At 41.6% G+C, this 15,724-nt stretch overlaps 1 protein-coding gene across 3 annotated transcripts in view; it reads right to left on the bottom strand.

Annotated features, from left to right (window-relative positions):
- Syx1a (syntaxin 1A) overlaps positions 1-15,724 on the bottom strand; it is a 37,800-nt gene that overhangs the window by 11,038 nt on the left and 11,038 nt on the right. For 2 of the 3 annotated variants that reach the window (XM_076435672.1, XM_076435673.1), the window contains exons 4-8: positions 8,248-8,322; positions 7,310-7,492; positions 7,129-7,202; positions 6,199-6,336; positions 4,979-5,089 (exon numbers count right to left, since the gene is read on the bottom strand). In XM_076435672.1, coding sequence (XP_076291787.1) covers positions 4,979-5,089; positions 6,199-6,336; positions 7,129-7,202; positions 7,310-7,492; positions 8,248-8,322 — 581 coding nt within the window. Of the gene's footprint in view, positions 1-987; positions 4,877-4,978; positions 5,090-6,198; positions 6,337-7,128; positions 7,203-7,309; positions 7,493-8,247; positions 8,323-15,724 lie in introns of all 3 variants that reach the window. The other variant, XM_076435671.1, reaches the window with a different exon arrangement.

Genomic DNA, 15,724 nt, shown 5'->3' with positions numbered 1-15,724 from the left:
AAGAAATAAAAAATCTGTTCGAAAGAGTTCTTACCGACACACGTGGGGATAATAGCGACGAAGCTGAAGCATTCAACTACTTTGAAGAAGACGAAAATATTCAAGATCAAGATATACGAGAAGATAGACAACAGTCCAACATATCCTTGTAAGAAGAATTAGAATTGCAATTGCAAGAAAATCGAAGAAGTTGAGTCAAAGGAATTGGTAGAAGATATCGTTGAAGCTTCAAAGAAGGAGATTACATCCTTTGAAAGCGACGGCAAAAAGGGGAAATATTTATGTATGGTTTACGAATATTTATTAACCATTCGACCGACGAGTGTAGAGGCTGAACGAGCTATTTCCGCTGCAGGATATCTTTGCAGTGACTTGAGGAGCAAACTAGAAGATTCAACAATAAATAGTCTTTGCTTTTTACGTACATATCTTCAAAGTATTACAAATTAAAATTTTTTTTTCTTTTTCTTTAATATATTAATTATTTTAATATTACACATATTCATTTCAATTATATAGTTTTGTTTTCCAAAGAGAGATTTATTTTAATTTATGTGGATTTAGATTTTGTTTGTATTTTCTTAATAAATTTTGACTACTATGATTAAAGATGATTATCTCATTAATTTTAAAATGTGTTTCTTTATTAAATATGTATATTAGATCGAAGAACTAAATCCTCAGTCCCGCGGGATTGAAAATGGCGCGGGTTTGCAATCCCTATTCGTAACTGAACAAAATAGTGAAAAAATTAAGAGAATCAACGATCATCGGCATCAGTCACGATACAATGAAAGAATTCTTGTCCGCAAAGGGTTACTTTCGTGGCCCGCAGGAGAGTCGATCGATTTCGACGATATTCTCAGCAAAGTCTGAATGGAGTTTGATCAATTACGCGAATCATCATCGAAAGAAATCACGGCGATGAAGCACAGGGCGATTCTATGTTCGCGATAGGCGCGTAGGATCGCGAATCGATTCGTTTACCTTGCGAGGTTCGCTCCTTTTCCTTTCGCTCTGGGCCGCGTGGTAGCCGCACCGCAACCGCAACCGCAACCGCAACCACAACTGCGATCGCAGTTGAGAATCGATCCGATCGGCAGAGCATCACCGGACTGCGATCCATCGATTTGCCCTGCCGAGCAGCAAATGAGGACGGGGAGGAGAGACACAGAGCTGGATGTTCTTTGGAAGCCGGAATCGGAATCGAACGAAAACGCATCGGCGATGTCGGCTAGGGATGCTCGCTGACGATCGACGCGCGACGACAACAACCAACGGGAACATTGACGACGCGACGCGTGTCGTACGCGTGTATTCTGAATCTCGCGCTGGTCTACCTGAGTCTCTTTGCAAACGAGAGGAAAGGTGTGTCCGTCCGGGTCAGAGATTGAAGCGAAAGTGATCGTTAGTGTACCTGCTTTGCGACAGCTCTGAGCGAAACAGTTTGGCAGAATCGGTGTTCTAAATACAGGTATCCCAGATCATTCCAACACAGTTGATAGAAGCTACCACCCTTTCTCATTCGGGGGCACTGAAGTGAGAATTTTTGGCATTCGCTCTTCAAATTTCCAGCTCGGAATTAAGTTGATATCTTCGGGACTCATTCGCCTAATGATACCTCCATTCTCCTAGAGATTTGACAAGTTCTATACAGTATCTTTCCCATCCTAGTTTCTGCTGGATCGATTTAACATACATAAGACTCGAACTGATCTTGGTTAGAGACGTTCCCACCAGGCATTCGATATCCATGCTCCTATTTCTTTGATAGATAAGATACGCGATTGATACGGTTAGAAATTGCTAAGGGTTCCCAAGCTCTTACGTTCCAATAGATTTGTCGTCTATTGTATGCCTTGTTAGAGTAAAACCATGCTGTAAGAATACTATAACTATGCGGGAGATTTTCTCAATTGACAAAACTGAGTTAGAGCGAAACCATTTTGCAAGGGGAATACCTGTTACTGTTGTGAGGAACCAACATTTCTGTTCACAGTAATTCACAGCCAAAATCGTACATCGTATACAAAAATATTAGGCCGGTTTTTGTAATACGAAATTAGAAATGCTAAGAGGGCAACATCGAGAATACTTAGAAAAATATAAAAGAAAAATAATTTCAAATATTTCAGACAGTCGGGCTCCACCTATAGAATCGAACTTTATCGGGACGGTGCACGAGAAGTTCTCGCTTACAAAACACAATGCACCGGCCCCAATTCAACGGGGCGAGCCCTACAGAACGGATTTTTCTATAGGATGTACGAGATTGTGGCCACAGAAATATCCCTCGTAACAGTTATTTAGAATATCGGTGCTCCGTAACTGTTTCAAGGACTGGAATCGATATCGCAACGGTTTTCAACCCCTGGTCTAGATACACGCGTACAGGAACGCGCGCGCGTCCACAGATAATAAATACACCGACGACGTGTATGCGTGTGTATGCAGCCAGTCCAATAATTGATGGCACACGCTCTAAATCAGAATTTTTTAGGAATGTACCAAACCAGTTCAGTTTTTCTGGCAAGCTAGATGAATTAGTTTTGAAGAAGAATTGCGTTTAGTCTGAATTAAATAATATAACTTATCTACACCTAGCTCGATAGAAAGACAGAAGTCGCTTGGTTCATTTCTAAAAAGGTTATTCCGATTTGAAGTACGTGCCACCGATTATGAGACTGATTGTACGTATTATACACAGACAGAGAGAGAGACGTATACATGTATATAGTACAGGTGTACAGATGTACGGATAAGAGAGCAGTAAAAACACACATATCGTGTAGAAAGCAAAATAAACCGCGCTGCGCCACGCGCCCTGCACCGCGAGGATCGTGCGTGTTAGTCGTCGAAGAAGGCGCGCAGTGCAGCGCGCATCGAACCCCCGATAGAAAATAAAGCGGAAACAGCAGGCCTGGCGCTTCTCGATCGATCGCAGCAACCGATCGGCGCCGGCGACAACCGAATCGAGAACGCTGTAGTTAGTCCGGTTAGAGAGCATAGGTTAGTAAAATACGCAGACTTTTAGTACATAGTACGAATGGAGACAAACAGTTCAGGGACGGAGGCACAATTAGCACACTCACGTTCAACAGGACAGAGCGACACACAAATAGAGAGACACGCGTGTTCAACATCTATACGACGATGCGTGTACACCACGTATTTGCAACGCGTTTTGCTACCGATTGCGCGCTTCCCGACACCGATTTCACATTCCGACAACCCGTATGTGATTCTTACAGACGTTTCAGTTGTTTACAATAACGGGAACTAATCGAATTTTCAATCTTTGAGAATTTTTCCCGCTTCGACCGTGAAAACTCTCCCGAGTGCACTGTATATTTTTAAATAATACTTTCATGAACGTCCTAACAGGTTTAAACAGGGTTTAATAAGAATCCTCTACTGGTTATCGAAACGCGAAAGAGAGAATTGTTAAAACTTGTTGAACAGTGTTGTTAACACTAGAACTACCACGCGAGCCGACCGTTTCATCCCTTTCGTTTTACAATCGTTGAAACGATAGGGACACTTCCGCTGACAATCGTCGAACAATGTTACTTAATCGTGCGCATGTTACAATTTACACGATTCCTTGATTTTTCTAATGCGCATGTTACAATTTACACTATTCTTTGATTTTTCTAAGGCGTTACAATTCAGTGCGCGGTATTTCTAGTGTTAATCGAGACGATCACAAGCCAAACCGGTTCAAATCAATTTACAGATGAATGTACATATACTACTTCGTCGATTGTCTGAGCTCTCTGTCTCGCGGATTTAATCGATTTGGCAAATGAGCGGCTCGTACGTACACGCACGTCCGTATATATGTAATAACGTTTCACATTTCTGAACCAACCAGAGCCAGATTACACTGAATTATAATTTACAGATGCGTAGGTACGTAATTTTGAGTAACAAAGGTGAACAATGTTTCGTTTAACCTATTCGAAATGGATAAATTGGTGAGAGATACTGTAGACTTAACGCAGTGCTTACCGGAAGCCTATTAGTATGACTCTCAACAACTGTGCTAGATCAAAGAAGACCTTGGAAATCTTCTTTTAAAAAGCAATCCCGAAAGAAACGATTGGAGCATGGCCTATTGGTTCACGAACAAAGTTGACTACTGCCGTTGAACAATGTTTTCAGCCAATTTCAGTTGTGAATCATAAACGTCTGGCTCTGTGGAGCAGATCGTCATACATACAGGGTGTTTCAGCTGAATGGGATCTGCTAAATGTCTGCCCTATTTAGCGTCGTATAAAAATGTTTCTAAGCACGCTGGTACACCGTTTCTACAACCACATATCACGGTAAAAGGAATTCCTTCTCAAGGTTAACCCTTGTGAAGACTTCAATTTGTAGAATCGTATATTTCTTCTTGGATTTAAAAATGCAGACGATCTCCGGACCCTGTACAATCTTGAGAAGCAATTTTTTTCACGATTACACGCGGCCGACAAAATGCTACGATTCGATACCGAGAGATTTTTTTATATAATGCTAAATGAGATACGTTTGCGTGATCCTATTCAACTGTGACACCTCGTAGGTATATGCGAGCAGCGATTCGATAGGAGGAACGTTAACGCGCTAAGAAATGTTAAGAAGTGTCGCCGTAACACGGCTGGAAGCCGGAAGTAAACGTGGTTTCGTGTCGAGTTGTATTCGTAACGATACACACAAACAGATAAACAATTGAGAGATAGAGATATAAAGGAAGAGAGGAAGAGAAACAGAGAGAGAAAGAGAGAGATAAACAGAGATACAGCGTTAATACGAAAAAGCATACGAAAGGAATCGAACGCGATACAACCAAAACAAATGGGGGAAAAAGGGGACAACGGGGGAATCGTCGTTTCTGAGAGGGTTTCGTTTTTGTAAGGAGGGGAGAAACAAAATGTGACCAATTAGAGACAAACGGAAGACCAATGGATCCGCGCGATATACGGGATAGACTCACCCGTCGGGCTTTGCTTTGATACTTCAGTGCTTTCTTGGTGTCCTGCGTAGCCGTCTGCACGTAATCTACCGCGTGCTCCACGTGGTACTCTATGCGATCTATCATCTCACCCTAAAATTAGGCCTGCGTTAGTTCAAGCTGCGGATAAATGTCCCCGTGAACGACAACTGGGAACGAGCAGATCGATACATCTATTGATAAAAGGGAAAGAGACGACACGACGCACTGTATTCCTAACCAGCTGGACAATACTCCAAAATTTAGAACAGTGAAAATTACACTGTCCAACAAATTTCAACTTTTTTTATGTTTCCAATATACTGTTGGGTGGATCTTGTAGAGTTTTTCGCGCTGATTCCGAGTCTGCCCTTAATTTTTCTCCTACACGCATAGTTTTTGAGAAACACAAACGTATTTTTCAACTTTAATTTATTGTAATGTTATTATAAAAGATATAGAATTGTTCTTTACAACCAAACTTGAAAGGGTGGTTTCTCAAGATAAAAGTCTGCTCTATCGCGTGGTATAGCTCGATTTTCCGCTGGACCGTTATTTTTTGGGATAAATTGAAAAATATCCTCAAAAATTGGTGCAAAAGTGGTGTCTCTCCGTCTTTCATGCTTGTTTAAACATGTTTAAAAGTGTACAGAATCTTCTGCTGTAAAGGACAATTCAATATCTTTCATAATAACACCACAATATTTGTTTAAAATTGAAAAAGATGTTTATTTTTTCAAAGTCATGTTTCTCAAAAACTGTGTGTCTAGGGAAAAAATTAAGGACAGATTCGGAATCAGCGCAACAAACTCTATAAGAACCGCCCAACAGTAATTGTGGAACAAATTTGGTGTTGGACAGTGTTATTATTTTGTTTTCTGTTCTTCAATGACTAGAAATCTCTGCGGATTTCATTCATTTCTGATCAAAATCCCTGGTTCAGACACAAAATAATGAAAATACTTAAAGCATTTAAAAATACTGTTATTTCCAACCCATTAATATGATTAAGGAAAGAAATACGTGTAGCCTAATCTTGCAATTAATTCAGACAATTCCTATTGTGCTCAGAAAAATCTGAAACGACTATGGTGAAAAGACGTGTGCCGATTCTCGCGAGTCCAATTTAGGATCGAAAAACGTAAGAATATATGTAGAGTTGTTATGTCCAGCCAGTTGTTACGTTCCGGAACACGGTTTGTGCGACGCGTTTGTTACGTTACCTGGCTTTCCACGAGCATGGCCATGTCCATGAACATGTCGTGGAGCTCCCTGATCGAGTTTTCCAATTTGATGATGTCGGCGTGGCGAGCCTCGATATCGGCGAGGGTTTGTTTCGCTTGTTGCGTTTCCATGATGATCTGCGGGAAACACGTGGTTGATCATTCAATTCGCCCTTACAAAAGCGGAACTACACGGACGAGTAATTACGCATGGGTAATTCACCCCCAAGCCATTTTTCATGTTTCTCGGTTGCTGAAAAATGTTCCCTGCCTAAAACACTATTCTACATATACAATTTCTCTACTCCTTCGTCTACGTCGAAGGGAGTGAAAATTTTCTCAGTAATTAATTAAGATATTTATGTGAAATAAAGGCGAAAACGAAGCTACAAACTAGCTTTATTTGTGGACATTTTTCGGAATTCTAAAAACATTCTACAATTTCTATTCTATACAATTTCTCTACTCCTTCGTCTACGTCGAAGGGACTAAAAATTTTCTCAGTAATTAATTAAGATATTTATGTGAAATAAAGGCGAAAACGAAGCTACAAGCTAGCTTTATTTGTGGACGTTTTTCAGAATTTTAAATCAATTAACAGGGATTGGAAAGAATAGCTTTTTTTCCGGGGGTGGTTTTCGCAACAAGTGAGTGGCCACCTTATAGGAACATAACTAAATTGTATGATGATGAAGCAAGTTCTGAAAAGAGGATACCTTCGGACCGCGAAGGGTTAATAAAAGGGGTTGATTCGGCATGTTTCTCCACCAGAGTGGAAATAATCGACAGCTTCGGACGAGGCTAGCGTTCGGCCTTCGGAAGAGCGACTCAGTTGGTCGCGAGCGAACCGATTATCCAATGAAATAATTACTCGTCCGGTCCGCTTGTTAGAGGAACGAAAGTGGAAATCGGGTTAAGGAGGTATCTCACCCCTTGCGTGAACACGGCCGGATTCCCTTGTTCCAACATCTCCTCGAGTTCCTCGTTGGTGGTCGTTCTTCCCGCTGCAAGCGGCGAAATCGTACGGTTAGGGATGGTAATCGATCGCGCTAAATATCGCCAGAACCTTCGAGAGATCTAATTGTAAGATTCGGAAATAAACCGGGCTTACTGATTTCCAACTGTCGCTGTATCCTCCCCTTGCATCGCTCTCTGTAATCGGTCTGCGTCCGATTGTACTCCGTCATCACCTCGACGAACTTCCTGGACAGCGTCGAGTGCTGTGTCTTGCGTATCCTCAGGTCCGCCGACGATTTGTTCGTATGCTCTTCCTGCTCGATATTTTGCTCTATCACTGTGGACACCGAGAACATCCGAATCACCGTCTAACGTCGGACACAGGCGTTAGCGCGCCCGCGAATCGACGAACCCTGAACACTCTTCGGGTTCACCTACCTGTCATCCTTCCTCGTCATTCTCCTCTCGCCACTCCCTTCGTTCTCACACGAGACGAGCTAATACTTCAACCATTCGAGTGTACAGTGCTGGATAAAATGATAAATTCTATTCACGTTTGGCAAACGTTCGTTACCTCGAAGTTGGCACTACTGTTCTTCCTTTTTCCGTAGAAAAATATACGAAGAACGGGGGTGTCTCGAAGAGCAATATTCGCTGTCTATGAAGTGGACATCAAACAAGTGAACTTTCAATCTCCTCCAGCACTGTATTTCGTTTTTCTACTTTACACGCTGTCCCAAAACTACCGTTCACGATACGTTCAAGCTTAACACTTTGAGCGCCGTGTCTCCGAGAAATGGTAAACGGAGTTATTGGTCTAGAAATCGGATTTTTGCAAAATGCTAGAAGAGCGATTGGAAGCTGGGTTGGCGTTCAAAGTGTTAACGCAGCTGGACAACACGGGTAAATAGTAACAACGATTACTTCCGTAAATGTTTCCACATTTTCGTAAGGTTTACTCATTTGCATAAACGGAACGAACTTGTAGGACCATCTACTGCTTCCTTTCGACAATGGGGAAGATATCCGTCGCGTTCGCGCCGCAACGATCGAAATTAGCAACGGCAAGTCGCCGCTCCCAATGTCGCTTACCCTTTAACTTGGCTCTGACTTTGTTGGCCGTCTTCTTAATGTCCGACATGAGGTCCTCCAGTTCCATCTTAACCTCTGCAACAGAGAACGACAGGGCATTTGGTCAGCGATCGACTACCACCACCCCATTTACGTCCATGGGGTTTACCTGTTCACGGGGAGACGTGGAAGAGCGACAGCGGGTCAATTTAACCCTTAGCACTCGAATGGCGACTTTGAGACGCCACTAAACAATTGCTGTACCGTCATTCAAAATATCGTCTACATTTAAACAATTTAATGATTTCGGCGTTACTTAGTGAGTAACATTTGATCGAACCTGTGGCGTCGAAATCATTAAATTGTTTATATGCACTATCTACGATCGACATAAAGGAAAATTCATCGTCTACATTATTCGATTCGTTTGTACTCAATCAATTACGAAACATTTAAATACTGGATCACTTTTTTTATAGCCACAAAATTAAGACCGAATAACATATACAGGCGGGCAGAGAGCGATTCGACATGTAAAAATAAATCGAAAAGAAGCAATAACATTTTATTCGTTCGGGACACGTTGAGAAAATCGAGTTTCTCGAAAACGAAGCGGCGGATAATTAAATTTTATTCGGCTGCACCCTGCGTGAAATGGAAATATTCTAGGTCGGCAAAAACGTCTGATTTTCGAGGTAAAATAGCTCCGAGTGCAAAGGGTTAATCAGCGGGGTTCAAACGAGCGAGAATTTGAACGAAGTACGTAACAAGCACCGCTCCTCGATAATCCCAGAGTTAACGCTTGGATGGCAGTGCACGGGTCTGTTTTGACCCGGCATTTCAAAGGCATCGCCTAGCTACTCACGAGGGAACGGAACAACAAAGTTCCCTCGACTGTCCTACTTCGATTTTAACGAGCTTTCGTGCGAAGATAACATACAGGTCCATAATGGCGCATCTCTGGTGAACGTGTGCGACAGTGTGGAAGTCAGAGATGTTAGTTATTGTGTGGAAAAACGCATTGAAAATGCGATGTGGACGAGATATCCACGAGATGTGGATATCATCGGGGTTCGGTCAATCGAGATTCTACATTGTACAATACGTTTTGTTACTGGATTAACAATGTCCCTAGGCCTCTAGGCACTACATTGCTGAACTGTTCTAAAATTCTGGAATCCATATTGAAAGCCCCATTTTAATATACAGGGTGAACATTATAAAGCGTTACAGACAAATATCTTCAAAAATATTGATTATACGCGAAAATGTTTCAGATTATAGGGTTGAAGTGCGGTTGATGTACGTATGTATGTGTGTGTATTAACGGGCAATCCTATATATAAGTAAACTTATAAAATAGAGAATCGCAAAGAACAGAAGAATTGTAAAATTACAATCGCCAACGAATTGTTAAAAGAAGGTTAACGTCATTGACATTTGTTCCCAAATACGTTAATAAACCCTCTTTTCCTTACGGCTTTTCCTTGCAAGATGGAAGTTGTTGAGTACCGAGGGGGACATCATGCGGTGGGGCTTTTATTTTTATCGGTGGACACTCCAAGGTGAGGTGAAGGTCAACTTTCTTTTTTTAAATGGGACGTCCTATTTTTTATACCATAGATCGATGGAGTATCAAATTCTGAGTATAAAAGTGTTGACTTTCATATGTCCTAAACCTAATAGTTACCGAGATATTATCCAAAGAAGAGAGAAAATTGTTTCGATAATATCTCGTTAACTATATTAGATGTAGGACACATGAAGGTCAATACATTTCAACTCAGAATTCGATAGGCAATCGATTCCTGATACAGGAAGTAGGTGTTTCCATTAAAAAAAATCAAGGTGACCTTCACCTCACCTTGGAGTGTCCATCGGGAGAAATAAAAATCCCACCACATTGATGTCCCCCTAGGTACTGAACAACTTTCATCTCAAACATTTTTGCGTATAATCAATATTTCTGGAGATATTCGTCTGTAACGCTTTATAATGTTCAGTAGTTGGAACGTTAGAAACATTAATGGGCGGAAGGGAATATTGAAAAGATGAAATTCAAGAGGGAAATTTCGCTCCGGACATAAATCATCCAGGTTGCTCACGAAGAGTTAAGAAATAAATTGGGTATCTCATATTCCTAGCATCCCCTCTGCATATATTATCCGAGCACTCGTGTTTCCCTGATTGGTTCGGATAACCGAGGGTTCTACCGCGCTGCAACTGTTGAGAGATTGGTGACCACTTGTCGGCAAGATCTCGAGCCGGTGTGGTGTGGTGGTGGGATCGGGCCGAGTTCGTTGAACGGTTTGCAAGAGAATCGACGACGGGGCGGTGTGGGGTGCAAGGCTGCAAGGGTACGAGGACGAGGACGAGGACGAGGGACGGGGCACGTATTCCCCTGCGTCGAGGGTGCTCGATGGAATTGGGTTAATACAGGGTGGAAACGTGCCAGACCTACTTCTATGGCCTCTCGAGACCTCGCCACGCTCGGGATACGCGGGACACGCTCGAATTCGATCGCGAAACATCGCGTTTTCCCGTCCCATAAAAAATGTTGCTCGACGCGTTCCTCTACACGGTAAACCCGCCAATTACGCGGAGCAAACATTGCGATTTGATTCGTGTCACATTTCAGGGGAGTCGAACATCGTACAACCGCTCGCGTCGATTTCCCAATACATTCAATATCCCTTCTCTAAGGCAGTGTAAGCGACATCTTCACAACAGTTTGTTTGTCTGATTCCTCTTGTTTCCCTACAGACTTAAACGAGCAGGTTTTCAAGCATTTTTTAAAAATTATATTTTTGACAAAGAACCCCGCACTAAACCACGTGAAATGGGTCCTCGGCGAATATGGCTGAATTTGAAATATGTTGTACCTTTTGGGTCACTGAACAAATGTATGTCAGGCAAAATGTTAAAAAATGGACCATTTCGTTGTTTCAACCCTTGAAAAGCCTGAGGTCAGACCAGCAAAGATATCGCTTTCGGATCAATGCGGTTACCATTATGAGGGAACAATATGAATTTTTAATGAACAAAATAGTTAAAGAATAATTGTTTGTGACAGTATTCATTCATTGTTTGTGACAGTAAAAATCATAACCGATAGCAAAAAAAAATAAATAAACAATAATAATAATAATTTTTTTAATCATAAACAATTATTCCTCAACTATTTTGTTCACTAAAAATTCATATTGTTCCCTTATAATCGTAACCGCATTGATCCAAAAGTGATATCTTGAAGTGAAGGGTTGAAACAGTGACCCAAAAGCTACAACATATTTCAAATTCAGCCATTTTCGCCGAAGACTCATTTCACGTGGTTTAGTGCGGGTTCCATTCCAAAGTTTGGTCCTAAGAAAATTCAAAGAAATTGCACTTACAGTGTGCACAGACAATCAGCTGAAAAACCGAAATTCGAAACTTTATCAGCGAAATCAAAGTCCGACTGCCCTTAATCTAATTTACCCTGATTAGTACTAATTCCGAGTTTCCTATAACGCGATACAAATTAATCGCGTTATAGGAGGGTTGATTGTACAACAGAGAGGAACGATCGTGGCTGTTGGATCGATTGACGATCGACTCGCGTCGGTGGGACATTTTTGTTTGGTGGAAACGTCGCGCGTCGCTGGCACCTGTCTTCGCGTCGATTTTCCCTCTGTCGAGGTGTACGATAGACCGTGCGTCGCGCGCTAGATGGACCAGGGGTACGAAACGAGGGGCACGAGGAATAGCAACGCCGAGCTGCGAAATCGATCCGCGTTACCTACCACCTACACCACCCTCTGCCTACGTACATGGCACGGCCTACTGCACAGTGCGGCAAACAAAAATCGAAAAACCCATTGTTCAACGGGCTACGCGCCACACCAATTTTCGACTGCGTTCCGCTCCTAGCCACGTGGCCCGTACACGCCCCGCGTTATTACGATTAACGGCTTTTCTCGAGGCAGATGCGGCACAATATTTATACTACTGCGAGACTCACGGTTTGCCGGCGAAGGGAGCATTTAACGCATTCAACGCCGCGTAAGTTATGCTTAACCAGCCTGCGCTATAACATCGAGTCCGGCTCGTGAGGATCTCGAATAACTCGTAAGTTATTTGCTGTACAAAAAAAGTGTTCAAACAAATGTTGCATGGTTCCTAGGCGGACATACAGTGTTGCAATCTGATTTTTGTTACCGCGATGCTTTATCAAAATATGAAGGTCACTTTCATTTTTTTAAATGGAATGAGGTTTTTTTAATACATCAATCGATGCAGCTGGACATTCGTTATAAAAAATTACTAACCTATGTATGTCGAAAAGAACACTTTTTTTGTACAACAAATAACTTACGAGTTATTTGAGATTCTAATCACTGCAACCATAAAATCAATCGTACTGTGAGGCCAAATGGCACCGGCTTCAGACTTTTCATTCGACAATTACTGAAATTCCGCATAAGGAAAGATATGAAAATGCATCATAAACCGGCCTAGCGATTAAGGGTTGAAGGCTGCGATTCTGCTGTATGCGGTTTTCGATCGCATGTGACGTACTGGACGGCTGACATGCTCCAATGCGTTCCGAATGCGTCCGAACCGTTCTCGCGACAGTGCATTCTGCATAGCGCGGCTGTTCCTAGATAAGAGTCGTCGAAATCGATGTTGATTATCGACCCGGTACGTTTAACCCATAAAAAAGTGTAGCCAGTGTACGCCTAACTCGACGTTAGAGCAGCACCGAGCGCCTGGAGCGACTAATTTGATTGCGTTTTAAAAATAAGACCACCTTTATCGATGCATTACGCGATTGAATAAGTAAGTGTACCTACAATCGTCCGCAACAATGTGCATCAAATTAATTTCGCTATCTCCAGGTACATTGCGAAACTGTAGTGTTCGCATATTTGTGACGGGGGTAGTGAACGTATTAAGAAGATTAGAGGAGAAGATATAGTTGCATCTAACTTTGCTTCCTTTCGATTGATGTGGACAATTTTTCTTGAAAATCCGCAGTCTAGCGATAGCTATAACCACACCCTAACTCGTTCGCAGCCGCGTGAATGAGTCTTTTCATGAACGCTCGATCGATGATCGGATCGCGTCGGGTATAATCGCTTGGATCCAAGGTGGATTGCCAGGAACGCGCGGCATGATCGACGTATCCCGACGTCGTCGTCGAGACGGTGGCAAGGCGCTGGATGCGTGACGAGGTCGACGCAACGCGTTGCGTTCCCTTTTCCACGCCAGTTGCCGCCGCCGTCCCGATTCGAATATTCTGCTTTCGAGGAGGAACGGAGCTGCATCGATCTTTTCGCTAGACCGCCTCCTTCGAGTCAGCCAACGCGTTCTCTCGTTCTCCCTCTACTTTCCTCTCCCCCTTCTCTCTCCCTCTCTCCCTCGTTTTCTTTTTCTATATGTTTTCCTGGTATATCACGAATCTTGGCTTCTCGATCGACAACAATGAAAAAGATCGCGATAAACGCTGTCCAACGGACGAAACGAAAACAGAAAACGACGACGACGATGTTCTCTACACACCGAGGGCCGGCGAGATCGATCGAAACCTCGAAGCAATCGTCGTCGAGTCTCTCCCCTTCGTGGGAACAAACAGGAAACAAGAGAAAGAGAGACGAGAGGGTACGTCGAGTCCGTTGACGTTTCCGAGATCGCGCCCTTTTGCACCGACGCGACGCGACGCGGTCCGATGCAGTCTACAGAATAATGACCGAGTATGGAGTAGCCGTCTCTGACAGTCTTGCAATTCTTTCGCTAATGGTTTCAAACCCCTTGGGGACAAGACATTTTGGAAATGCTAGGTATTAGGGATTGCAATACCGGACTAAAAAATACCGGTATACCGGTATTAATACCGGTATTAGGAATTTTCATGAAGGTATAAAAACACAGTTGTTTAATAGAAAAAAACTAACTAATTCATTGACTTCACACTTTTGAAATGTGATTGTAAAAAACATAATGCATCTATTGAACTGTCAGTAAGCCTTGAACGTATTTTTCTGCACAAATTACCTGCAGTTGAAAGTGCTCTTTCCGCATCCACGCTGGTTGGTGGTACATACTGTTAATAATGAGCGATATACTTTCTCTAAATATTTGCCTCGATGTCCTTCATCTTCTAACAACTCGGTCTCTCGTCTGACGGTTTTGGATAAATCTATTTTTTGTATTATTGTTCGTGGCAATTTTTTCATTTATAGCTAATTGTAATTTCTTCTCGGGAGACAATTCTTTTTCGATATTAACATCAACATCATCTTCAACGAATTCTTCTGGATAGGTTTGTGTTTGGTTTTCATAAATGTTTTTGTGGAAATTGACGACGAACTTAATTAAATTTGACCTTGTCAGCTTCTTTTCTTCCTTTCCGTTTTCTTTTTTAAAGTCGTTATAATTATGTAAATACCTTAAAATATTTTCTAGTTCACTATGCCTTTCCTGTATACGAATTTTCAATGCACTGTATAATTCCTCAGACAGTGGCGTGTCCTGATCTTTAAGTGATTGCAACATAAAATTTATTGCTGCATTCGCTGTTAATAAGTTGGAATCCTTCCGACATAATGCTTCCACAGCCAGCTTTATTGGAATCAGAGCTGATACAGTTTTTGATATTAAATTGAATTCACTATCGGAAAAATTAATTTGTAAATTTAAGTCAATTAATGCTTTCTGAATTGGATTTTTTCATTTCAAAAATCGTTCCATCATTAATAACAAACTGTTCCAGCGTGTTTTAGAATCTAATATTAGCATAAGTTCTTTTTTTATTTCAGTAAGTATATATCTTTTTGTAAAACGGCATTTTTAGTAGGAGAACGTTTAAATATTTTAACAACTTTTCGAATTTTCTTAATTATAGGAAGCAATCCTTGGTAAGTTAATATTTCGTCCTCGTTACTATTATCTTCGTCATATTCAAATGAGATACTTTCAACAATTGTATTATTATTTTCTTCATTGTCACTCTCTTCGAAATCAGAATCAAAAGTTTCTAAATCCAGATTTCAGTATTCGGTATACCGTTATACCGGTATTGCAATCCCTACTAGGTATATTCTCCTCGGAAAGCTGGTATTCCAAAGTGTTAAATAATGAGAACAATCAACATGTTCTCTACCTAATTAAGCTATACATTGACAACTTCAAGAATTAAATGTATGCTCATGATTCTAATTTTAAATTGATTTACGATAGATTGAAGAAGACTATCAGAGACTGTCTTATCTACGCGACTCCAATATTACTGAACTAGAAAATGTTTATGATACTGATAGATAGATAGACTGCGGATGTGTGCATAATGAAAAAATGCATTAATTTCAAAACACACAAGCCACGCATGTATCTCTTTTCTGAACAATTTTAATGTGTTGGAAGTAATACAACAAATTCTTCTTCTCTCTCTCTCTTAAATGTTCCCACTGCTTTACATTCTATGTATATACACGTAAGATCCGTTGTCTACTGTTCGAGA

The sequence above is a fragment of the Lasioglossum baleicum genome, chromosome 12 (genome assembly GCF_051020765.1).
Source record: "Lasioglossum baleicum chromosome 12, iyLasBale1, whole genome shotgun sequence".
In the NCBI taxonomy this organism is placed as follows: domain Eukaryota; kingdom Metazoa; phylum Arthropoda; class Insecta; order Hymenoptera; family Halictidae; genus Lasioglossum; species Lasioglossum baleicum.
Note: the sequence above shows the minus strand (reverse complement) of the source record. Positions and strands in the feature narration are given on the sequence as shown.